This window comes from Phyllostomus hastatus, unplaced genomic scaffold (assembly GCF_019186645.2).
Source record: "Phyllostomus hastatus isolate PE091 unplaced genomic scaffold, TTU_PhHast_1.1 phas_contig_551, whole genome shotgun sequence".
Taxonomy (NCBI): domain Eukaryota; kingdom Metazoa; phylum Chordata; class Mammalia; order Chiroptera; family Phyllostomidae; genus Phyllostomus; species Phyllostomus hastatus.
Window position 1 is genome coordinate 77,341 of NW_025333909.1, and position 26,959 is coordinate 104,299.

Here is a 26,959-nt window from a genome sequence, read left to right on the forward strand (position 1 = left end):
ATGATGCCTGTATTAACATTCACATCTGGCCTGCTCTCCGTCCTCCTGGACACTCCTGTCATTGGCAGGGAAGCACCTAGGTACAAGGGTACAGGGGAAGCAATCAACCGGCTGGCTGGACAGAGTATACTGGCATATTCTGGGGAAGGGGCTTTCAGACATAAATAAGACATGGTCCCTGTACTCCAGAAGCTGAGGATGTGGCAAGACATAACAACACCCCACAATCTAGGCCACGAGGCAAATATGTGGAGCACACACAGCAAACACTGTGGCTAGAGCTGTTTGGGATGGCTTCCTGAAGACAGGAATGAGCAAGTGGTATTCTCAAGGGCAAAGAGAAGGAAAGATGGTGTTTCCAGGCAGAAGGGAGGGTAGAGGCAAAGGTGGGAAGGCTGAAAACAGAAACGCTTCCTGGAGGAATTAGAAGTGGTCCCAACAGACTGAAGGATTCAGGAGGAGAAGGGTTGAACGCAAGAGTGAAAGTTAGTTCGGGGTCAGGTGATGGTATTCTAGGGACCAATTAGAAGGCAGTCGTGATTAGTGAGGTTACAGGTAACAGGGACTTTTACTAGGGAAACGGCAGTGGGATGGAAGACAAGCTATGAGATCAGATAACAGGCAGACAATCATTAGCACAAAGGCCCCCTGGAGGCATGGGTGGGCTGGGAGCTGGGAGCAGCATTTTCCCACGGCTATAGCTAGGGTGGAAGTGAGTGGAAGAAATCCCCAGGGCTCCCCAGAAAGGCAGGTTGACAGGGTTACTGAGTTCAAACAAAAGCCAGGCCCTTCCCTCTGTAGGGGTGGAACCCCAGCACTGTGAGCTCGCCCAGGGGTCAGCAGCAAGCAGAAATCCAGTCTCACAGGCCGGCTGGAGGTGGGGCGGAGGAGGAGGCACAAAGATCTAGCTGGGAAAGCTCGTACCACCCCCATGTACCACACCCAGTCCCTCCGAGACTGGTGGGGAGACTTCCATTGGTCGACACTAAAGGGTCACTGAGCATCCGCAAAATGAAAGGATGGCAGGAGGGACGACGACAGAACACACCCAGCCTCTAAAGAGCAGTGACGCCAGACCAGCAAAGATGTGCCCACACTCTAATCCCCAGAACCTGGGAAGATGTTACTTTATGTGGCAAAGGGAACTGAGGTTGTTCACCAGTTGGCCTGAAAAGAAGCTGCTCCTGGATTACCCAGGTTGGCCCAGTGTCATTATGTGGCCCTTAAAAGCGAAAAGAGGAGGGAGATGGAGAGAGAGAAAGCCAGAGAAACAGAGGCAGCTGGCTTTGGAGATGGAGGAAGAGGCCACACACCAGGGACTACAGCAGCCTCTAGAAACTGGAAAAGACAAAGAAACAGCTACCCCCTACCCCCCAGGGCCTCCAGAAAGGAACGCAGCGTTGCCCACACCTGGATTCCAGCTAAGTGAGGTCTACATCCACTCCCGCCCCCCACACAGTTGTAAGACAATATGCGTGTCACTAAGCTTGTGGTCATTTGCTAGAGCACCAATCGACAACAAATATAGCATTGATTCCATCCACATCCCAGACAGCTCCCACAGGTGGGGAGGCTTCTGAAAACCTTGTGAGAAGTTGCAAGAATCAGAGAAAAACCCAAAACACAGAATGCTCTTCCCGACACATGCAGGAGAGCCTCAGCTGTCCGGGGTCCTGGACGGGAGACCCGACAGCTTGTTCTGCTGCTGGCACAGGTTGTCAATGAACACACTTTGCTAACAAGTGAATTGCAGAAAACGCTTTATTCTTTTTTGGTATTTCATGAACAATTACATTGGTTCAGATGGCAAAAGTAATTTCATGAAATATGAATTTTATTTCTAACAAAGTATAACAGGTTACATCTGCCAGGAGCCCTCATTTTGAAACTACCTTTAAACATGTTCATTTTCCAGTTACTCTCTTTCTTTCAAGCGGTCAATCTCAAAAATCTAATTTGCTTTTGTTCTACACTTCACAACTACAGAGCGTAAATATGTTCCACACATCTTAACTAAAGAGTCTAAGTATGTTCTACATGTCTTAACTACAGTCTAAGTATGTTCCACACATCTTAACTACAGAGTCTAAGTATATTCCACACATGTTAACTACAGGGTCTAAGTTTGTTCCACACATCTTAACTACAGGGTCTAAGTTTGTTCCACACATGTTAACAACACAGTCTAAGTATGTTCTACACGTCTTAACTACAGAGTCTAAGTATGTTCCACACATGTTAACTACAGGGTCTAAGTTTATTCTACACATCTTAACTACAGAGTCTAAGTATGTTCCATACATGTTAACTACAGGGTCTAAGTTTATTCTACACGTCTTAACTACAGGGTCTAAGTATATTCCACACATGTTAACTACAGGGTCTAAGTTTGTTCCACACATCTTAACTACAGGGTCTAAGTATGTTCCACACATGTTAACTACAGGGTCTAAGTTTGTTCCACACATTACAATTACAGAGAGTAAATATGTTCCATGTATCACAACTATGGAGTGTAAAACACAAGGTGGGTCCAAAGGACCTCCAAGTACAATCAAGGGCACAAAGTGCTGAATGAAGGAACACTTGGTTAAAGAACAATCATTAACAATATGAAACTTTATAAAAAAGATTTAAATTCTAACAATCATAGCATCATAAAAACAAAGACATTTTCCTAAAACTTCTTCATAAGCAGAGGACTCGGCTCACACGGACACCCTCTCATAAGCTTAAAGGGTGTTGTTTTTTTTGCAGATGAAATAACCCTTGCTGAGCTTTCTCATCACATCCCCATGGGTTGCATTTCTCATTCTCTTCCTGACGATTCTGTAATGCTGTTTCACATACTTGGCAAAGGGTCTAACATGCGGCTTGATGGGGGTTCCATCTTTGCGAAATAACGGCAGCAGGACCAGACGGCCCTTGCATGAGGTACACACAGAGCGCTCGGTGTCCAGTGATCTGGAGTAGCGGCCAATCCTAAACAGGAAGGCGACAGCACACAGCAAAGGGTCAGTCACTTTAACAGCTGGCCTTGGGCTCAAAGGCAGACTTTTCTGGGGGTTCTCAGAGAGCGGGGCACCAAAGCAGCAGCAGCAGTCAGGCTGGCTCAGAGTAGGAGTGGTTGGAGAAAAGAGCATGTGAAAGGAGCAGAGAGGTCTTATTTACTTGTCAAGTCAGATAGTCAATAGAATCACTGAAGAGCCACTTGGAAGCTACGGTAAAAAACACCACTGGGGAAAGTCTGAGAAGGGTTTTACCTGGCTTTGCACCGAGTGCACTCATAGTAAATCTTGTAGTTAATCTTGTAGTTATGGAAACGGGTGACCAAGGGCAGCTCTGGATGGGCCAAGTTGCACTTCCTGGCATAGTATTTCCATGTGTAACCGTGTGAAGTACGGATGCCATTCAGCAGCCAGCAGGCTGCGTGGCAGAGCTCATGGGCCAAAGTATCCCGGATTCGGTCTTGGAAGAGGAATAAAAAGAAACCGTGAGCACTTCAACCAACTCCTTTCAAGTCACTACCCAACCTGCCCTGGACTCTCCACCTCACCAGACAGAAAGCCATCACAGGTAAGCACAGGAAGAAGCAGGAGTGAGTGTTATCTTCCCAAGGTTCTGAAAGTAAAATTTCCACCCACTTCCAGCCAATATGGTCAATGCAGAGAACCTGGGGTGGGTGAGTGTTTTCGGAGCAGCTCCAACCTGCTCATCTTTTGTGGGACATCACTGTCAGAAACACATCCGGCCAAGACCAGCTTTCCACTCTCCGGGACCATAAGTGGGCAGGGTGGGGAGCAATCACCAGGGCCACGGGATCTGATCAAGAATAGTGCTATGGACTGGCGTAGCTCAGTGGATTAAGCGTGGACTGCGAACCAAAGCATCACAGGTTTGATTCCCAGTCAGGGCACATGCCTGGGTTGCGGGTCACATCCCCAGTGGGGGCCACGTGAGAGGCAACCACACATTGATGTTTCTCTCTCTTTCTCCCTCCCTTCCCCTCTCTAAACACAAATAAATAAAATCTTAAAAAAAATATGTATATATACAAAAATAGAATACTGCCATGGAGAAACTGGGACCTGAGCTGGGCCCTGAGCTGGGCCCTTCACAATGCAGTGGGCTTGCAAAATTAGAAAAGCCATTCTAGGTGTGAACAATGCGAACAAAGGTGGAAGTCAGGAAAGCGTAGAGTCCATTCTAAAAGCCAGTGGGAAGCCAGCCTTGCAGGAGCACAGGCTGGTGGTGGAGCAGTGGGAATCAAGACTGGCTGAGAGGTGAGAGGTGGAGAGGCAGACTAGGATGGCCCCGAAAGCCAGGCTCTAGGCACTGGCCAGCTGTAGGCTTCTTAGCAGGAAAACAATGCATTATGCAGGAGACTGAACGTGGCAGGGAGAAGAGGGAGGTGATGAGGGCCCATAACCTGGGCAGAGTCAAAGACAGACAATGGATAATGACAGCAGAGTCATTATGAAGAGTTGGTGATTGGCTAGACAGATAGAGGCAACCTCGAACCTCAGTTACTGGGAGAAGGGAGCTGCTGCTGCAGGCAACAGGGAGCTGTGGACAGAAAGTGAGGCCTACTAGAAAGATGGACAAGTGGGACTCCCAGGGATGGTGAGACATCCAATAATAGTGTCCTCTAAGCAACACACAGTAGGTGTGTCCCCCTAGGAATGATACGCAGAGCTGTGATGTGGGCTGCCAGAGAATACCAGCACCTAAACGTAACTCAGCAGGCGTCGTGTCAGAAGGAAAGAGCCCATCGGGACAGCTGCCATGCTCCTGCCATTACCTGCAGAGTCACAGACTTTCAGAGAAATATCAATCTTAGTTTGGCGCTTTGCTGTTTTAGACGAGTGGGTAGAGCTGCATAGGCCAGCGGTTCTCAGCATCTTCTTATTCCAGCAGATCTCCAGTTTCTCTGGCAGCTGAGAAAGACAAGCAAACAGGGAGTCAGCAAGCAGTTCTAAGTGGGCCAGAAAACGTTAACTCAAGAGTTTTGCAAATCAAAACATTCTGGAGAGAATAAAAGCCAAGCCGAGACCCAGGTAAGGACAACTAGCAGGCCATCAGGACATGAGGGGGACTGCTCAGAGAGCCCTGGAGAGCGCGCAGGATTTGTGTCCCCTGGCATGGAGACCAAGCCAGGGGCGGACAAGGAGAGAAGGACAAGCCAGCTGACTTGGACGTGACCCTTATATGAGAGTGCCATAGCACAACTGAAAACGCAACTCGGAACTTAAGGTTCCACTCAACAGTCATCTGATGTGGCATCAGGAAGGGCACCAAAGAATAGGGAACCTTTAGACCAGTAGAACTTTTCCTGCAGAGGTGATCAAGCCTGAAAAATGTAATGTCCCAAGGGTCTATCTTTCTGCTTCAAGGTCCTCTCCAATCTCGTGGGCACCCCTGCTTCTAAGTGATTAATTTCTTTCAGCAGCCACTTCATATCGCGTCCCTGTGCAGTGGTGCCTACTCATGTCAATTTAAGCTCCTCCAAGCTGATTCCCAGGGCCCTCCATGATCTAGTCCTACACTATCCCTCCGCCCAAAAAAGAGCTAATGTGTGTTGCTATGTGGCAAGTCCTGTTCTAAGAAGGCCCTGCAGGTGTATCACTTAGCCAGGGCAAACAATAATTCTATGAAGTAGGAGGTACTCTGATTGTCCCCATTTTACAGACAAGAGAACTGAGGCTAAAAGGACTTAAGTCCCTTGCCCAAGGTTATGTTATACTTCAACAGGAACCCCCTCTTCCAGATAGTCAAGCCTCAGTTGCCTTCTTCCCCATCACTGTTTTTTTCTCCGCTTATCATCCTTCAAGAACCAGAAAGACTCTCACTTCCTCCAAGCAATCTTATTTCCTGACCACTCAGGCACTCAGTGATTTCCCCCTCTGCTGACCTCCCGTGGCAATAACAGCCTGTACTGTATATTATAACCCACACACGTTCTCACTTTTACATGAGTACATCTTATCTCCCCACCTAGACTGACACTTCTCAAGGACAGGAAATATACAGTTAGCATATCTGCACACCTCACGACACCCAAGAGTGCTGGGCCTACAGCAGGTACTCAATAAGGGCATCTTTCTTGATTTTACCTTTTTATCAAAGACAGTCTCATTGAACAGGACATACAGTCTCCTGACCAGTTCATCTTTATTTCTCTTGAAGTTCCTTCCAGTATACTCCTTCAGCTTTTCAATGTCACGCAAAAAACATCCAGGTATGTTGCAATTAAGATTCCTGCAAAAGGAAATTCAAACCAATCTTGTATGGCTAAACAAATACATAGAAGAACTGCATACATATAGGTCAAGAGAGACTTGGAAAACCTGCTAGTCCCTCCTCCTAACAACTCCTTATATGAGAGCGTTTCCCAAGGTTCTATTTATAGCCTTTTGCTTTTCACTCCTCGCATATTGTCAGAGATGTGAAGCCCATGGTTTCAGCCTCAACAGGAGTGATCCCGCGCCTCCATCCTTAGTCTCCATCTCTCCCCTGAGACCCAGTTCTGAGTTTACAAGTAACTGTCTGATGCAATTTTCCAACTGACTGACATGAACACGTCTCTGGCTCAGTGTGTTCAATGATCCAACTTGGGTTTTAACAGGCCAAAAACCTCAGACATTTGTTCATTCATTCCTCCCTTACCCTAGACCCGATTATGCACAAAGACACACTGCTGTCTCCTTCCCACCGCCTCGTCCATCCTGCACCTCAGTCACCCTAGATCAAGTTCCTGTCCTTCCCTTTTTGCAGGATATGACAGCATTCCTCCGTGTCCCTTGCCTTCATACTCTTTTTCTTCTAACGGAACCCACAGCCATACCTCTAGATTAATTTTCCTCAGTCACATCCCAATTATGTCCCACTGACTTCTTGGCCTGGTGATCAAGGCCCAGGGCAAGCTAGTCTTGATGTCTATTTCCAGCTGCCATTCCCACTGTGGCCAAAGTGGGCCACTCAAACATGCCACAGTTCCTTTGGGCTTCGGTACAACCTATTTGCCCATAGCCTAGAATGACCATATCTGCACCGAGAACGACTCTCTGTATAGCACTTTCTAATCTGCCAAGAACTTCCTTTTGCATCGTGACAGCCAATCCTCATAACCACCCTGCAAAGAAACCATCACCAGTCTTATGATCTCCACTTTGCAGAGAAGGAAACTGAAGCTCAAAGGTTGTGAGTTATGCGAAGTTCACAGAGACACAATCTTCTGCCACCAATCTCATGGTCTTTCCATTAGACTACTATTGCTGCCCCACTTTTTAAGGCCCTAATTTAAGTGCACAAAAAGTAGTGCTCCACACATGAAGGACTGACACTTGCAGTACCTATTTATTGACACTGAAGTGTTTTTATCTTGGCTGGAACACTTCCCAAGTCCAAAGAGATGAGCCACAGAGCTGGAAAGAAAAAAACAGGAGCATACATGGGGAAGTGAGTTTCTGACTTAACAGGACACTCATTAACCCTTAAACCACAAAATAAACCCCGTGTGAGGTGGCTGGGATAGAGAGAGGGAAAAAGGACCCGATCAGGCAAACATGGCTAAAGGAAGGTTCTTCATCCCAAGGCCTGATAGGACGAGTATTTCTGCCTCGAGTTACTTAGTTCGGAAAGCAAGTATGCATCAGAAAAGGTAACAGATGAATACCTGAGCCATCTGCAGACCTCTGCAGAGAACAGGACCCTGCATGTTTGTACACACATCAAGTGGGCCTTGTGGCTTAGCACACTTTTACCTCAATGTTTGTGCCACTTTACTGCAGGCTGAGCATCTCCACATCAGAGGAGTCAACAAGACCCCACATGGAAACATGACCAGTAAGCAGCCCCCACAGGTACAACGCTAAGCACAACAGGAAGCCCAGAGACTGAAACAGGAAGTACCACAGCAACAGGGAGCAGCAGTCCATACAGGCTAGCCTCCCTTGCATGATGCAGAGCACAATGTCAAAAGGGGAGCTTCTCTCTTCTTTTGTTACACTCGCCAGTCAAGCAACCTGGGAGCAACCCAAAACACACATTCCTATAGGCAAAGCAGATTAGAGAGGTATCTGGGAATCCAGGCGAGAAAGTTTGCTGAAAGGGGAGCCACCTTAATGGAGAACAAGCCAAACTGCTGTCAGCTACCTCGCCAGGCGAGAAGCTCAGAGCCAGAGCCTCTTTGCTTAGGCCCAAGTTGCTCCGCTGCCCAGTGCTCGACGCATCATTCTTCTCCCCTTCAGATGCATTTATGGACCCAAAATAATACAGGTGAAGCAATAAACAGACAATCCTTCAAATGTTTTCCCCCTCTCTTGTAAGACAAACATCTTAAGTATATATTACTCCCAAATGCAAGTAAAAACAAAGGAAGGAAATTCTGTTTGCTACATCATGTTATTAAGGGACAAACTGAGAAGTTTCTGGAATGTAAATGAGAAAACCTATTAATTCCTCGCTTCCTGCAAGTATTAGCATGCCTTTGGTCTAAACGACCTGTTGTTTTCGGTATCAATTACATACAGCTTAATAAAAATAGAGGAACTACAATCTATTTCATCCTAATATCTAATAAAGCTCAAAAATCCTGCAAGAACACAAACAAGTAGTGAGACTAACTGAGTTCATGCAAAGCACCAGAAAAACCTGGAAGACAATCCTGACTCTGCCCTCCCTCCGATTCCAGAGGATTGGAACATGCCCATTCTGCCTTCTCACCATTGCCGCTGAGTTTGCTTTGGTTTACGGCAAACTGGTAGCCACGAGGCTGAAGAAAAAGAGTATCTTGTTTGCTTACACATCACTCTTTAACCCAAGTTAAAAGGCAAAGGAAACCTCAGAGGCCAGAGCTGCTGTGGGAGCAGAAGCCCCCCCCCACCGTTGCCTGGGGAACTGAAGGGGTCTTTGCCCAGTTCTGTTAGGGGAAAGTGAGGAGGGCAGCAGCGGGGAGCAGTCACAGCCACCTCCTGCTTATGCCTTCCCAATTCAGGGATGGAAACTTTGTCCCCGTCCCCCACCAGACTCCTTCACTCCCTTAAATCCCCTGACATGTGCTCAGTGGGCTGCTTAACATCTGACAATCAGGCGATCAATTCCTGTTTGGTTGAACACAAACAAAACAGTACATACTCATGCTTGTGCTCATGCTCATGCTCGTGAGATGGCTGTGGAGATTTCTCTGCTCGGGGTTTCCTCTTTGGAAGCCCAGCCCGCTTTCTCTTGGAAGGAAGCTCAGCCCGCTTTCTCTTGGAAGAAGGATCAGCTGACTCAGTCCCCTTTCTCTTGGAAGTAGACTTAGCTGGCTTAGTCCGCTTTCTCTTTGGCTGTGGCTGCGGAACTTCCTCCAAAGACCGAGTCCGCTTTTGTCCTTTAACAACAGCTGAAGGGATAACAATCAAAGAGATAACAGTTCATTTGCTCCCTGAAAATTGGTCCCATCAAGCAACTGGCAGAAACCCAGGAGCAGCCCCCACAGCCAAGTCCTGGGCAACATCTGCAAGTGACAACTGTCAGTCTGAAGCTTGCATGCTGCTCTGTCAGCATGAAAGATTTTACACCTGTGACGCAGAGCTGCCAGTGGAATAAACTGGGTAGGACTCCGTCACAGGCCCTGAGACCTATAATGAGGTCACAGGAGCAAGTGTCCAGGTTGGACTGTGAGGGCAGCTAAGGCGTGACCAGTATAAGGAGTGGCATGGCCTCTCTCACATGCTTGCTCTGAGCAAAGCAGCTCCTGTCCTAAGAAGCACCTTCACCCAATAGGAAAGCCAGATCTTCCCACCATTATCTAGCACCCATGCTGCCGGTGGCTCTAGTCAGTGACTTATGTATCAGTAGTGACATGCATTCATTTAAAACATTTAGTAAGCATCCGTTTCGTGCCAAACACCATGCTAGACCCTGGGAGAGATGGAAACACCAGTAACTGCACTCCAACCAAGAGGCTCACCGTCTACCAGGGAGGCAGATTCGGTTGTGCTTTAACAGAGGCGGGGTCTAAGAACCATGAGAACCCAGGAAGAAGGAGTGACTCTGACTTACCGCTTCTTACAGGAAACAACAGGGCTGGGTCCTCAGGAAAATGAGATATCCTTGGGACAAAGAGGTCAGGGACAAAGCACTCCAGGCAGATGGAATGGTGAATACTAAGACTTGGGTGTTCCCGCTCCCCCCACCCATTCCTAGAAAGACCTTCATTGGGATGGTGGCCTCCCTTGGCTACCAGGCAGCTGCTAAAATGGCACGGGGCTGGGAGGCAGAGAAGGCAGACCCAACAAGACAGACAAATTCAGGGCAAAGGACAAGTCAGACACAGCTGGCACACTGGGTGGGCCGGGCACATTTGGGGGGGAGGGTCAGGGGACGGGGGTACTTGGGTTGACAAGCTTACCAGGTGGCACACATAAATGTTTGGTTTTACACTTCCTTTTCTTTGGTTGGTCCACCGCAGGTAGAGCCTCTCCATCAGCTGGCATCTTTTCACCTGGAATCTCTAGTTTAGCCTCAGGATCATTTAGTGGCTGGCTGGGATTTCCACTTAATGGTTGGCTGGGATTTCCACTTAGTGGCTGGCTGGGACTTCCACTTAGTGGTTGGCTAGGAGTATCAGATGAATTACGGGGAGAGATAGTAAACTGCATCATCTCCTTTTTAATTGAGGCCATCTGGTCGTCATCGGAGGCACTATCTTCTATGATCACAGGAACATCCACATCACTATCATCATCACTGGTGATAACTATCGGCATCTCCTGTTCCACAAACTTTGTAAGACTATCAGAAGACGATTCCAGCATCTCATCTGAAATTCAAGAGGCACAGTCACATATAAGCAGATTTCTTCCACCCCCACCCCTGAGACATTCAACTGGATTATCGAGCAGAAATTAAACAAGCAGGGAACTGTTGCATTATGAATCACAGTTAAGAATCAGTTATTCGAGATTATTTTCCCTCTATTAGTTTGTTACTTTACAGAGAGCAGGGCCAGATAAAACATCAATCCAAGTCCAGTGGCAATTTTCAAATGACATTCTCTGAACAGCACGATGTAGGTGCTCAGAGGTTCCCAAACACAGCAGCTCTGCAGACTTGCATATTTTCACTGGTCCATGGGAAAATAAGAGACAATAGAACAATAGAGTGGGTTTGTTCCCATCAGGTTCAATTTCTGTAATTTAAAGGACTGTCCTTCAGTTTGAGATTAGGTCCTCACGAAATTTTCGATGCTTTTTACTTTATAAAATTATGGTGATAGTAGATAATAGTTGGAGTATATTTCCATCATCGTACAAATTAAAAATTGGCAATTGTATGCTTGCTACCACAATTTCACTTTCTCACTAGTCTGTAAGTGCAAAGCACTCAGAAACACTGATGTAAGACGCTGAGGGGCCCTGGGAACATTCGGAAGGTCACCGCCCTCAGGTGAATGTCCCCTGCACCTGAAAATGAGGGGTAGCATGTCTAACACCACATGCTCTCAGGAGTCTGTTCAAACCTGAGTTTCCAGGTTTCTATGATCCTGGATGCAAAAAAAATATAAACCAGAGCATAGGCAAGATGTGAAAACATATTTATGGTGCAAAAATTACAGTAAAATTGCAGATTTGGGAGAATGTATGAGCTGCTCATCTATTACTGTGTATAATGAGCACTTTTGGGCCCAAATTTTTGAGGGAAAAATAAAGATGCACATTATACGTGGGTATAATGATTACTTAGCATGGGTATAATAATCCCATGTATGAATGTGCACAAAAATGTGGCTGTGCATTATGCAAAGCAAAATACAGTATTTGAATTAATTATCAAAGAACTTTAGACATGTAATAAGGAAAGAGAAAGGAGTGGAAATTCCTATGGTAAAAAGTAATTCTGCCTCAAAAACTTTAAGATTTCCCACCTGCAGTTCAAATTTTAAAGACAAAAAACAGGAAGGACACACTGCTTACAATCCCTAAAGATGACCTCATGCGGTTAGAAGTATGTGTTAAAGCTCCTCAGACCCTTTTTTTCTCTGTAAAAACATCAAAATTCACTACAGTAACAAAGGATATGGCACAGGGACAAGAGTAGAGACAAAGAAAGTCCATCGGAGCCTTCTTCATCCCTCCAAGACTGCAGCGGATGCCCACAGTTACGGTCCACTGGTCAGAGAGGCAAGAGCAGCCTGAGCTGCAAGTTCACCCCCAAAAGACTATGGGTCTTCTGACTTAAAGAGTCAGCACGTGATGGCCCATGGCGATGAATTGGGTTCTGGCTCTGTCACTCATTCGTGCTCTACAGTTACCTTCTTGGGGGCTCCCTTCGTATTCAGCACCTGGAGCGCCGTCCTGCTCAGGCGCAGCTAGAGAAAAGGAGAAAGAAATGAAATTCGAGTGGACAGGTGGTGAAACGGCAGACTAGGGTTCTAAGTCACCTCTCCTTCCCCTGCTCTGATATCCCAGGTTAGCTAGGAAACTCTAGCAAACAGTAGCTCTTGGGTCGTTACCAAAATAGCCAGTACTTTAAATAGGCACCTAGGCATCATGGCCTACCCCTTGTACTAAATGAACAAAGATAAATAAACTAGCATCCCTGATGCTTAAGAAGCTCCTAGTCTTCCTACATTTCACATCTACTGAGGAGGTTCTGAGCTGGGAGTCAAGTTCCACGTCTCCCACAAGCCTAAAAGGACCTCTGAATCCAAAGAAGCAAGGGTTTGCTGCAGGAAACAGGCTGTGAGAAAAACGGGAACCTCCAGAAAGTATAAAGGGATTCGCAAAAGGCAAAGACAAGGAGATAGATGGAGAAAGCATGGTTGCCCTAGAAGTCACTGCCTGCTGGCCCACGGCCATCACCCACCCAGGGCTCCATCACACAGGAAGGAGCGTGTGCCACTCCCTCACTCCTCCTTCCTCCTCTTTGTCACTCCCATGGAGAGAGAAGGAAGAAAGGTGGAAGGGGGAGGAGCAGAGCAGCCTGCCTTCATTCTCCTCAGTCCCTGGACTTGACTTTCTTCCCTCTGATCCCTTGATATACTGTGACATAGATGAGAAGTGGACGGAGAGAAATGCCCGTGGTCTGAGGCAGCAGCAGAACAGTTGCGGCTGTGTTAGGAAATCTACCAAGGGCTGTGGGCATCCAGTTGCATCCACTACCCAGCACACAGGAGGAAAGAAATGGTGGCAGAACAGAACACTGGCTGGCTTATCCCAAAATGCCTGTGGGAGACAGACGAGCCAGCAGAGCTGAGCTCAGCCGCTTCCCTAAGGCTGGGGTATACTTGCCTTGGTTAGTGACTTTGGAGGTATTTTGCTGTTTCTCAGGGGGTGGAGCATCATCATCATCTGTGTCCAAGTCAATCACCTGGAAACTGAAGGGTGAGATGGGGAAACGCCAAAGAGAAGCATGAATGCGACATTCTTTTCATGACATTTTCTCCCTTTTCTACAACGACTGGGATCATTTTTGAAATGTTGTGTTCGTTTGTTTTCCCGCAGCAACTCTGTTTAACTACTCAGTCATATTCCTGACTTTCCATCTTTCTACTCAATCTTTCCATCTGTCTCAATGCTTTCCAAAAGAGGTATCTGTCAAGTACTGAGCACGAAATGGGCTGCCAGAGGGTATGCATTCAAACACTTTGGGTGCAGGGGGAAATTGTATAGGGAAATGTCGAGTTAATCGCCATTTTTCTGTATCGATGTTGAGATCCAGCTGCCTGAGAAGGGCAGAGGGCAGGTTTCTCCGCAGCCAGCACCCCTTGCCCTCATTGACAGACTGCTCTGGCAGGAACCGGCCTCAGCAGCGCCCCTGCGCCACCCAGGGTGCTGGTGCCAAACATGTACCCATCTGGGGCCCTCAGCTGGCCCCAGTGTTTGGGCCAGAGGTTCTGGAAGGTTGAAATTTGCCACCTCTCTGTATTTGCCAAATAGCCTACAATAAGCCTGATACACCTTTATGATGAGGACAGCTAGAGGACTTGTCTACACCTATTACAGATACAAATCTGTCCATCTGTTTCCACCACATTCACCACTTTTAAGCTACCAAATTGATGGGCTTTTGCTATCCTGTTGACCTTAAAATTTCTCTTTTCTTGATTTCCACGATACTGTTCTGTCGGTTCTCTTCTTAACTTTCCAGCCACTCCTTCTCCAACTCACCCCCAGAAGTTCAGCCACAGCCCTTTCATACCTACCCGATCAATTCCTCGGGTCTGGGTAAGCATCATCTATCTGCCGGCCCAATCCATTCTAGCCAACCCAACTTTGCTTCTGACTCTTAGCCCCTCAATTCCAATTTCCTACCTGGATGTCGCTGATTTTTCGTCAGCATGAACAGAAATAGCCTTCCCGACTGTAGATTGATGGTGTCTGTTCTGGCCACTCAGCCAGCCATCCTGCCTACTCCCTGTCTGTACTCTATTGGCTGGTAAATGTTTTGAATATCAGCCCTGCCTTATACAGGCCCCTTAATTTTAACATGCCCCAAGCCGAACTCATCATTTTCCTCCCCAAATCCACCTCTCTTACAGTACCCTATAGAGAGAAGCCGCCTGGCACTGAACCAAGACCTGTGGGCACTCCCAGCAGGCCCCTTAAAACAGATTTTCTTTACTTATTTAGTCTAGTAGAGGCAGGAAGAAAGCAATTTTTCTATCTAAAAATGGGATACTTTTTAATTTATCAAATAAGGACTTTAGTATATATAATACTATAAACCAGACTACTTCTCAGGGTCCGTGATAAACTATTTAAAATATAAATGACAGTGATGGAAGTATTCTTCATCTTTGATCGTGGTGTCAGTTACACTACAGTACACAATACAGTATGTGAATTTTGTCAAAATTCATCAAACTGTACGTGTAAAGAGTGTGAATTTTGCTGTGTGTAAACCAAACCTCTTAAGGATAAATAATAAAACCCATCATTTCCAATAAATGGCTTTAAAGCATTAAAAGCATTATTTGCATATAAGCAATGCATTATTTGGCTCTAGCCTTTCACCTGCTTGCAACTACTGGCTTCAAATCACTTTTCACACACTGGTGTCATGCCTGACCACTTACATGCTGCAAAACAATCAGCGGAGATAAATCAGAGCTAGCTAGAGACAATTTTCCTGCTTGACAGTGCTATTTAGCTTGGTGGTGGGGAAGGGGAGGACAGGGATGACCAATTCACATTTCTACAGAAATTTAAGGAGTCAATGTGGAAACCACAGTCATCTAGCAGCATATTTTGGATTTGTTCCAGTAATTATTTTAGCACCTCCTTTAGTTTGGCACCTGGACAACACCTGTTCATCTAGCTCCAGCTAGATCAGAGGGCTCCTTAACAAGAAGAGTAGCAGATGATGCTGAAAGAGAGGAGAGGGTCGGACCACAGAGGACTTTAACTATTGGGATAAACACTCTGATTTTCCTGTGACAAGCAATCTAAACAGGGCATCGATATGGCCAAAGCAGCGCCTCTGGAAATTAATCTGGAAGTGGGACGCAGGCTGGATCAGAAGAAGAAATCAAGGGGAAGAGCCACTTAAAAAAAAGAAAACGCTTCTCAACCCTACTGCTGCAATCTAACCAGAACATACTTCCACTACTTGAGTTACTTCAATATGCTTTTCTCTGTTGCACTTTAGTTTGTTATTGCTAACATTTGTGTCAGCATTCTCAAGTATGGATCTCCTTGAATCTACTTATTTTCTCCACTAGAAAGCTGGAGTTAAAATGTGTTCCACCTTGTAAATGGTTCTGTTGCCAATGGCTCCATTTTTTCAGGATATCCTGAGCTACATTTCCTACAATCTGTAATTGACCCTGAGTTTAAAAGCAGGAACAACACTCAGAGATCTACTGCCTGTTATTACCATCATCATAAAGCTCTTCCCCAATTCTTGGAAAAAAAAAAAAACAACAACTCTTGCACTAACATGAGAATAAAAATTGATCGGCGCCTTCATGGTAGAGACTAGAAGGGATGGTTCACAGACATTTTGAAGGAAAATCTGACTGATAGATAATGGGCCAGAATTAAGGAATCTAATATTTTGAACTCATTATGACCCTGAACACAGTGTTCACAGAGGAAAAATTATGTCTATTCTGAAATCTTACCCAAAACGTTGTTCCTTAAGAAAGAGCAAATTTCACTAATTCTCCTACTTACCTCACACTCCCGTTCCTCATGGTCCTTCTGGCAACGACTAAATCAGAGAGAGAAACAGGGCATCAGAAAGGACCTGAAGCATGACAAAATCTGCTTACCCATGTTTTTAACTCTCTAAAACCAAAGGCCACAAATTGGAGCTGGTTGAAATTGATGGTGGATTTGTGTATGTCCCATGAGAGATACAGAAATAAAAGTAAGGAGACCTAGAATGAAAAAGGTAAAGGAAGAAAACTAGAAAAGGAGCATAAGGAACTTCCAGAGAGAGCCCTACAAGAGACAAACCCAGGACCAGCTGACACTCAATTTCCCAAATCACATTTCAGTCATCTGTACAAAGACATGGTTAAATTACACTGTAAAATGCAAATGACTGTTTTGAGTGCAGTCTACTTACAGGAATCAGGTTCTTCATCACTGCTTGAGTCCACAAGAATGCTATAGCGAAAATAAAATAAATATTGTTTTAAAGGAAAACTACAAAGATCGTCAGCAACTAAATGTCAAAATTCTCAAATGAGGAGAACACCTAATCATAGTTTCTAAAGTGCAAACTGGTTTTAAAGGCTTATGAAATTAGGAACACAATGGGCTTATGAAATTAAGAAAAATTAGAAGTAACCTGGTCTTTATCAGAGAATCAAAGACAGGGGGAAAATGTTATTTGAGTATCATTAGCTATCAGTGAGAAGTCTGTTTTCTGCCTAATGATTTCTTTCTATTTAAAGACATAAAAGTAACTTCTGCCCTGGCCAGTGTGGCTCAATTGGTTGGAGCATCATCCCATAACCGAAGGGTTCTTGGTTCGATTCCCCGTCAGGGCACATGGCTAGGTTGCAGGTTGATCCCTGGTCCAGGCACGTACGGAAGGCAACCCATCAATGCTTCTCTCTCTTGTATCGACGTTTCCCTCTCTCTTCCATCCTCTCTCTCTAAATGCAATGAAAAAAAGAATGTCCTGGGGTGAGGATAAAAAAAAATAAAGATATAAAAGTGAATTCTGAGAAAAGAACCACAGGGGAAAGGACTTAAGGATGAAGAGAACACAGTTTAAAAATGAAAAGGGCGCAACAACAAGAAGGACATCTTTTGGAACCTAACTGCTTGAAGGAACTATTATCAGTGCTACCACCAGTATTTAGCTAGAAAGGGGGAGCAAAGGGAACTAGACATTAAGCTTAACAAAATGGGGAACATAAATGTGTTTGCTTGCTTAGCCAGGAAGCTACAGCTTCACACCCCAGGGAATTACAGCATTGCTCCAAGGAGGAGATCAACCCCCCCCCTCCCCTCTCCAGAACCAGATTGTTGGGGGGCACAGAAGGAGGTGCCAGACCAAAGAGGCCTGTCAGTCCCACTAAGGAGTGTAACCCCATCCAAGGTCCACACAAGTCTGGGGAGTCGACTGGTTCTTTTGAAAAGGCACCTGGTCCGACCCAAACCCAAGCTCCCAGTTATAATCCCAGGGGAAATGAGAAGTGCTCTGTCTCTCTTGCCCACTCAGTGATGCCCTCACCCTGTGTGCTCATGCGTTCTCACTCTATAGCTATGTGGCCATAGCAGTTGCTACAGACTCACGTGGACTCCGCCACCGGGGCAGCTGGGAACAAGCTAAGCTACCTAGATGGGGACTGAGACCGCTTAGCAGCTGCCTGCAGATTCCAAAAGACTAAGCTTTAACAGGAAACAGAAACTCTGGACACTGGCTTTTCTGTTGACCCTACTGAGGACAAGATTGAACCTTATCCACTGTGGGACAGAGGGAAATGGGACATCGAAACCCCAGGGGCACCTTCTATTTCCACACAGATAAACCATGCCACACCACAATCTCCTATGCGTGGGTCCGTGGAACGCTTTCCTTGTGATTCCAAGCAAGAACCTAATTCCACCTACATTGGGACTAGTATCTAGGTAAACACACAAAGGCTGCAGTGCACTTCCTGGGGAGCAGTGTGCTCTGCCCTGAGCTATGATGTTAGGGCCTGTGGCTTCTCTGCCTCACAATTTGCCAGGACCCTCATACTCATTCTTCCCCATCCAGTGGCAGCCTGTGGTGAAGCCAAAGCACACCAGATAGCAGCTGACTGGATATCCCATCATCAGCCATGCCCGATAAAGATCCAAAATCCAGCTGGGAGAAGTCATGCTGCAATGCTGAAACCAGCTACATCCTAGGACATAATCATAGGTCATCTTAGCATTAGTTATTGTGACAGAGCTCACCGAAGACACCACAAGTGCTAAAGAAGGTGGACATAATAGTTATAAGGGCTTACATGTATTTATATGGCTTTACATAATATTTATAAGGTTTTACATAATAGTCACAAGGTTTTACATATGGAAAGGTAGCCTTAACCACTTCTTGGAGACTTCTATTTTAGCCATGAGGTTGATTACTTGACTGATTGTACGCCTTTTCAGTTTTTTTCCTATTCATTTATTCATCACTGTACACTGGACTTATTAAGTAGTAATAAGTAGTAAGGCTTCAAGTTGTTTTGCTTTGTTTTTTAAATCAAGAACAACAATTTTGCTAGGTGTAAGCTTTCCTAGGTTTTGGTCAAAATGCAACCTTGGTTACGTTGAAACCTATTGATAAAAAGCAATGTACACAAATTAAACCCTATACTTCAACTATTTTCTGTGTTACACAAAGACACACACATTTTTTAGAAGTTGGGCAAAAGGATTAAAGGATTAGAAACATGACACAAAAAGTTATACAACAGAGCCCTGGCCAGTGTAGCTCAGTGGGTTGGGCATCGTACCGCAAAGCAAAAGGAGGCTGGTTCGAATCCATCAGGGCACATCCTGGGTTGCAGGTTCGGTCCCTGGTCAGGGCTCGTGCAAGAGGCAACCAATCAATGTTTCTCTTGCACATCGATGTTTTTCTCCCTCTCTTCCCATATACACCCCTATGTTTATTGCAGCATTATTTACAATAGCCAAGCTATGGAAGCCACCTGAGCGGCCATCAACAGACAAGTGTGTAAAAAAGCTAGTACATTTACATAATGGAATACAGTTTGTTTGCTGAATTCTTTTGTTAATCTCCATTTTAATGACTATCACAAAATAATGTTTACCAGTTTTGTGACTGATAAAGAACACTGAAGAGTGAGGAAGAGGGACACTTTGTGCCTATTCTTTCAACAGTCCCACTCCCTAAACAGTGTATTTTATTTATTCTTGTAGAAAGTTCTTAAGCATATGCACATACCAACGCAAGTCAAATGCACACAACTTTCCTTTTTAATACTCACCCAAGGATATGTTTATTGATTTTAGACAGAGTAAGGGGGCAGAGACAGAGACAGAGAGATCGAGATCAAAGTGACAAACATTGATTGGTTGCCTCCCAAATGCGCCCTGATGGGGGATCTAACTCACAACCTTTTAGTGTACAGGACAAGGCTTCAACCAACTGAGCTACCCGGCCAGGGCCACACAACTTTTGTTTAATAGTATTATGCGCCCTGGCTGGCGTGGCTCAGTGGATTGAGCATGGGCTGCAAACCAAAGCATCCCAGGTTCGATTCCCAGTCAGGGCACATGCCTGGGTTGCAGGCCATGGCCCCCAGCAATCACACATTGATGTTTCTCTCTCTCTCTCTCTTTCTCCCTCCCTTCCCTCTCTAAAAATAAATAAATAAAATCTTAAAAAAATAGTATTATGCTGTATGGATTGTTCTGCAGCTTGCAATTTTTCACTTGCTATATCTTAGTAGTCTCTCCATTATCAGTATATATAGCTCTTGTCACATTTTTTGGATGAACCATAATTTATTCAATTATACCCTTAGGACATTTAAGCTTCTTCCACATTAGTGCTATTACAAACAATGCCGCAGTGAATATCCTTGTATGTATTCATCTGTGTACTGGTAATTAAGCCATATATCCTTCTTCCACAGAACTGAACAAAGGCCAGAACAATCTGTGTATGTCTGCAGGTGATTAAATGAACATGAATTACCGGGAGAAGGGACATGGGAAAGGGGGAAAGGAATTGAGAGAAAATAAGTCAACTACAAAAAGAGCGTGTATGCTATGACCACATTTATGTACTTATGTAAGTATATGTATACAGAAATTAAATAAAATTGTTCTAAAGGAAAAAGTCCCGGTAACAGAAATACTGGGTTAAAAAAAAAATGTGGGCATTTTGATATTGCCAGACTGCCCTCCAAAAAGGTTGTACCAATTTATATCCCCACCATGACTGCATAAAATCACCTGTTTCCCTATAAATTTGCCAATTCTGGGTATGATCAAATTTTTAAAAATCTCTGCTAATCTGACATATGAAAAATCATATCTCATTTAAAAGTTTCCACTTCTTTAAATATAATTAAAAGTTGAAAGCCCTGGCTGGCGTAGCTCAGTGGATTGAGCGCGGGCTGCAAACCAAAGCATCGCAGGTTCGATTCCCAGTCAGGGTACATGCCTGGGTTGCAGGCCATGACCCCCAGCAACCGCACATTGATGTTTCTCTCTCTCTCTCTTTCTCCCTCCTTTCCCTCTCTAAAAATAAATAATAAAATCTTTTAAAAAAAGTTGAAATCATTTTAATGCCTACAGACATTTGTATTTTTCCCTGAGAATTATCTTCTATATCTTTTTACCCATTTTCTTTCTTTTTCTTTTATTGATTCTAGACAGAGGGGAAGGGAAGGTGAAAGAGGGAAACATTGATGTTAGAAACATTGATCAGTCACCTCTTACATGTGCCCCAACCTGGAATCAAAACCCATAACCCCCTAGCCTACAGGATGATGCCCAACCGAGCCACACCAGCCAGAGTATATATCTTATAATCCATTATCTATTTGTCTTTTCCCCTTTTTAGAATTATTGCTATGTAGCCATGACTGGTGTGGCTCAGTTGGTTGGAGCATCATCCCATAACCAAAGGTTGTGGGTTTTATTCCTGACCAAGGCACATGCCTGGGTTGCAGGTTCAATCCCTGGTCCAGGCATATGTGATCACTGGTCCTGGCACTTAAGGAAGGCAACCAACTGATGCTTCACTGTCACATCAATGTTTTCCTCTCTCCCTTTTTATATAAAAAGCAATGAAAAAATGTCCTCAGGTGAGGATAAAAATAAGCTAATTAATTAATAAAATTGATATATAAACATTCTTTGTAGATTAAGGAAAATAGCTTTTTATTGTAGGTAATGCAAATATTTTGTATCTTATGTCATTTTTATGCTTTTGTTTAATATCAAAATTAGACCTTCTCCACTCCAAAAGTATTAGAAATAAAATCCACCTCTATATTCTAATATTTTTAATGGTTTCAATTTTTATTTTAAAATATTTCATCCATGTGTAATTTGTTTTGGTATAAGAGTAATGAGGTAAGAGTCCAATTCTTATTTTTTCCCAAATGGTCAGTCAATTATCTTCAAATCATTTGCTGATTAATCTACCTTTTCTCCACTGATTTGAAATATCATTTTTATCATGAACTAAAATTTTTGAAGTATTTGGATCTCTTCCCAGACTCTGTGTTCTGTGGTTTCTATATTCTTCCATATTATATACTTGCTTGTCTGGGAAGGAGGAAAACAGAACAGTGTCCCAGGAGAAGACTTAGAGGAGATAACACATCTTAAAAAACTGTACCTCCTCACCACGGAGGAGAAAAATGCTCCATCTCTATACCTCTGGAGGTCTGCAGTATGAATGGGATAGAAGAAATGTAAAGGGAGGTTTGAAGTTCCTCAGCATGAAAAAAAATTCAGAAATTACCCTGTACACATATTCAACAATGCCACTGTTATTTAGTAGTTGTGAGTTCCTGGCCACTAACAGAGATGTGACATAGAGCAGTGGTCCCCAACCTTTCTGGTACCAGGGACCAACTTTGTGGAAGCCAATTTTTCCAACAACTGCAGGGGGCGGGGTCATGGTCATGGGGCGGGAGGAGGCGGAGAAGGCGGAGCTCAGGCGGTAAACTGGCCTGCTCGTTCGGCCGCAGCCCGCCTCTGTGCACCCAGTTCCCAACAGGCTGCGACCAGTACTGGTCCGTGGCCCAGAGGTTGGGGACCTCTGATATAGAAAATTAACGTATTGCGTAGGAGGTTGGATTCCTCTTATTCTAAGATCCCTTTTTATAATTCTCATGTTATAACTAACCAAGTTATACACTGTACAGGCTCTGAATAAAACAAACATACTTTTTGAGAAAGCCGTTTTGCCAACAGAGTAGAACTAAACTAAAAGAGAATTTTTCAGATCTCACCAATCATTGTCCCAAATCTTTAGTTGGCCAGTCCCTTTTCTGGACATGTTCTTGCCTGTAGTCAAGACAAAGATACATTGTGCATTTAGCTCTGAGCAGCCTCTTTACCCTAATTTAAAAGCAAAACTTTGCTCTGTGAAATGAGAAGTACTTAAATTTCTTTGTTGCAGAAAGCCTGGATGGAGAAAATTACTGACAAGGAGTACCATACCTCTCTCCCACCCTGCCCCCGATCGATGAGAAAGCCCAAAGCAGCTGATACAGTCATCTCAACCGCCGTGTTATGCAGATGTGCAAGGAAGATGGTCATTCCTCCACGTGGTAAGGTTTTAGTATGCACTAACGCCTACTCAGTCTCTGGTCCAGTGCTCTCTTTCCCCAAATTTCCTTACCCCCACACCGGCCCTCCACTCTCCCAATGCCTTTACTTCCCTTACTCCTGCTTCACATCTCAAAGAAGTCTACTTATCAAGTTTTGAACCTTCTAACCTCTCCTCCTGCCCCTCCATCTCCCTAACACCCGCTCCTAGCAGTCTCACACGGACCAGGCCACCACACCCCCCACACCCCTCACACCCCCCACACTCTTCTAGCCAACCACCACCCTCTGACTCCCTCAGACTCCGGCTTTCTGCCTGCAGCCAACCAGGGGCTTGCACCGGGAAGCCTAGACCCCGCCTCGACTTCCAGCCAATCCAGCCTCAAAACATCCACTCCGCCTATGACTACCAGCCCTCTGCTTCCGCCTCTCCTCATCAGGAGGGCTTCCCCGAACCCCTCCTGCCTCTCCTCATGAGAACTTCCACTGAGGCCTAGACCCCCTCCCCCACTCCTAGCCAACCAGGCCTCGAATCTTCCAGTCACCCTGCCCATGACCACCAGCTCTCTGCTGCCACCTCTCCCCATCAGGAGAGTTCACACAGGGAAGCCTAGACCCCTCCCCCACTCCTACTTCCAGCCAATCAGAAATTGACGACTCCTCCACTCACAGCCCCCACCCGCCCTTGCCCCTCCTCCTGCCTCTCCTCATGAGAGCTTCCACTGAGGCCTAGACCCTCCCCCACTCCCAGCCAACCAGGCCTCCAATCTTCCAGTCACCCTGCCCATGACCACCAGCTCTCTGCCGCCACCTCTCCCCATCAGGAGAGTTCACACAGGGAAGCCTAGACCCCACCCCCACTCCTACTTCCAGCCAATCAGAAATTGACGACTCCTCCACTCACAGCCCCCACCCGCCCTTGCCCCTCCTCCTGCCTCTCCTCATGAGGAGAGCTTCCACTGAGGCCCAGACCCTCCCCCACTCCCAGCCAACCAAGCCTCCAATCTTCCAGTCACCCCGCCCATGACCACCAGCTCTCTGCCGCCACCTCTCCCCATCAGGAGAGTTCACACAGGGAAGCCTAGACCCCTCCCCCACTCCTACTTCCAGCCAATCAGAAGTTGACGACTCCTCCACTCACAGCCCCCACCCGCCCTTGCCCCTCCTCCTGCCTCTCCTCATGAGGAGAGCTTCCACTGAGGCCCAGACCCTCCCCCACTCCCAGCCAACCAAGCCTCCAATCTTCCAGTCACCCCGCCCATGACCACCAGCTCTCTGCCGCCACCTCTCCCCATCAGGGGAGTTCACACAGGGAAGCCCTAGACCCCTCCCCCCACTCCTACTTCCAGCCAATCAGAAGTTGACGACTCCTCCACTCACAGCCCCCCACCCGCCCTTGCCCCTCCTCCTGCCTCTCCTCATGAGGAGAGCTTCCACTGAGGCCCAGACCCTCCCCCACTCCCAGCCAACCAAGCCTCCAATCTTCCAGTCACCCCGCCCATGACCACCAGCTCTCTGCCTCCACCTCTCCCCAACAGGAGAGTTCACACAGGGAAGCCTAGACCCCTCCCCCACTCCTACTTCCAGCCAATCAGAAATCGACGACTCCTCCACTCACAGCCCCCACCCGCCCTTGCCCCTCCTCCTGCCTCTCCTCATGAGGAGAGCTTCCACTGAGGCCCAGACCCTCCCCCACTCCCAGCCAACCAAGCCTCCAATCTTCCAGTCACCCCGCCCATGACCACCACCTCTCTGCTTCCACCTCTCCCCATCAGGAAGAGCTCACACAGGGAAGCCTAGACCCCTTCCCCACTCCTACTTCCAGCCAATCAGGAATCAATGACTTCTCCACTCACCCTCCCCCACCCACACCCCTCCTCCTGCCTCCCCTCTTGAGGAGAGCTTCCACTGAGGCCTAGACCCCTCCCCCACTCCCAGCCAACCAGGCCTCGAATCTTCCAATCACCACCCCATGACTACCAGCCCGTCCGTTCAGCCTCTCCTCATCAGGAGGGCTGATGCTGGCAGACCTAGACCCCTCCCCCACTCCCACTTCCAGCCAATCAGGAATTGATTCCTCCACTCCCCAGCACCCACCCATGCATGCCCCTTCCTCCTGCCTCCTCTCTTGAGGAGAGCTTCCACCAAGGGCTAGACCCCTCCCCAACTCCCGTTTCCCACCCCCAACCAGTCTTGCATCACCCAGGCTTTGACTCTTTCATTTACCCCCCACCCCCACCCCGCCGCGCGCCCCTTACACCGCTTCTTGCCCCCAGCCAGATTAGGCATCGACTCCCCCACCTGCCCCCACCTCCACCCCCCATTCCCATTTTAGCCAGCCAGCTTTCCACAGCTCAGGCACTGACCACCTGCAAACACCGTCCACCCCCCCACCCCCGCCCCCAACTCACGCCTCACTCCCCGGGCAGTTCTTCCACCATTCAGGCCTACAGCATCCCCACAGCCTCACTCTCAGGCTCCCACATTCCCCTGCACCCCTTCACACATTTCCCATCTTCAATTTAGCAGAGTTAATATCGCTAACAAAACCCCCTTCTTCCGAAAGCCCTTTTTTAAAAGTTCAAACAGGCAAACTGTTTTCCCAGAATCTCCATCTCCTGGTTCGCAGACAATCAGTGCCCAGGGTGTGCAGCGCTCCTGAATTAAGTCTCCTCAACTAGGATGAGCTTTCAAGATTGTTCCCACTTCACTACCCACTTCAGCTCCTTCAGTCACCTACCTGTTTCTGCCGCTTCTGGAGTCGCCAATTGCCGCTCAGCTTCCACGTTGGCTGGAGGCTGAGATCCGGAGCAGCGAAAAAGGACTTAAGTTCCTCGAACCCCGGCTTTTATAGAGCCCGGCTGGGCGGGAGGTAGGGTTTTGCGTGGTCCGCCCTCCCTGTACCCACCTATCACAGTCCACTAATATGATCCGGTCGTAAGGCAGATTCAAACTTCGCGCTATGAACTGAAATTTGTAACAGTCACAAGTGCTCCTCCCCCCTCTCAGGGGGTTGCTTATCCGTCCTGAAAGCACCATTTTCCTGCAGAGCTCAGGGGCCCCAGGTTCATTTCTGCAGTTTGGCAACTCCTAAATCAACTTTTGGGGTGACAGGAGAAAACTGAGCTGCATCTCTGCAAAGTTTCTCCATCCTTGTGAGGACTTGGACAGGTGAGGCCAGTTCGCTCCTTGCTTGAACTGCTGGAACCTCTAAGGCTGTCTGCTTGCCCTCCAAAGTATTGGACGCTGGGGGGAGGGCACCTAAACCCCTAGAGAAAAGCAGAGCAGCAACCCGACAGTGCTTGGCAACACTGACGTTTGCTTCCAAAAGCCTTCAAACTCAGGAGATAAAGAGGGGTTGGTTACTTGAAGCTTTTTGGCACTCGCTCCAAACATACTGAGAAAAACACACCGGGGAAGTAAATGCTTTCTAGATTGTGCCCGTTTCTCTGGCAGGCACCTGTACAATTCATAATTTAACCATTTGGTCATCAGAATACAAACATGTCCTTGCATTTAAAGATGTTAATAACATGGGTTTATTTCATGTTAGGCACTGCTCCCAGTGTCTGGTGCAGATTTAATCCTTACAACACTTGCAAAAGTAGACAATGCAGGCAGTCTACCTTCACAGCAGTGTCGCCCATGGCTGGAAAGTGGCAGAGCCGGGATCCCAACCCCAGAAACACTAGTTCCAAAACCTAAACGCTTCAGCACCAAACTGTCTACATATATGAAAGTACTTTGAGTTGATAGGAAATTGGATAAAAGACACTTTGTCATTATCATCTTACCTCTTGAACAAACTGCCACTTTACCTCTCTGCAAGCCTCTTCTATAAAAATGGGGGTCACAGAACTGTGTGCCTCAGGGGTTTGGACGACGAACCTGAATGTTAGCTGTTGTTAATATTAAGAGCCATGTGCTTCAAGTAATGAGTGGGTTAGGATCAGAATCAAATCTTAAATTACACAAGTTTATTCAAGGTGTACAAGCAACTCCTTTAACAGTTATTGCAGATTCCTAACAAATAGAAGAGCGTGGGAATAAAATCTATTACAAGTAGGTTACTGGACAACTTTCTTCCCCCACTATCTTTTAGGAAACACACTAATCCGCATTAGGGCTTTGAGGGCCGCAATTCACAGAAGTCCAGAGGTAAATTACCTGAAATTTTCTTGAAAAGGATTTTCATTCATGTCTCCGAGAAAACAGGCAGC

The 26,959-nt window shown here is 46.4% G+C and overlaps 1 protein-coding gene across 1 annotated transcript; it reads right to left on the reverse strand.

The window, feature by feature from the left end:
• Positions 1-1,657: 1,657 nt before the first annotated feature.
• On the reverse strand, positions 1,658-26,938 carry GCNA (germ cell nuclear acidic peptidase). The gene is made up of 15 exons (XM_045847377.1): positions 26,907-26,938; positions 25,480-25,537; positions 22,031-22,227; positions 16,164-16,200; positions 13,278-13,356; positions 12,299-12,355; positions 10,668-10,807; positions 10,397-10,498; positions 10,048-10,126; positions 9,136-9,385; positions 6,114-6,258; positions 4,802-4,937; positions 3,264-3,468; positions 2,826-2,982; positions 1,658-1,735 (listed from the first exon to the last, which is right to left on the reverse strand). The coding sequence occupies exons 1-15, from the start codon at positions 26,936-26,938 to the stop codon at positions 1,658-1,660; spliced, it is 1,752 nt and encodes a 583-aa protein (XP_045703333.1).
• Positions 26,939-26,959: the final 21 nt, after the last annotated feature.

Coding starts and splice junctions, on each gene's coding strand:
- GCNA (XM_045847377.1), bottom strand. CDS start 26,938: ATGAATGAAAATCCTTTTCAAGAAAATTTCAG. Junction 22,228..25,479: donor TCCAGAAGCGGCAGAAACAG/GTAGGTGACTGA, acceptor TTTCTATATCAG/AGGTCCCCAACCTCTGGGCC. Junction 4,938..6,113: donor AGACTGTCTTTGATAAAAAG/GTAAAATCAAGA, acceptor TGTCTTTCTCAG/CTGCCAGAGAAACTGGAGAT.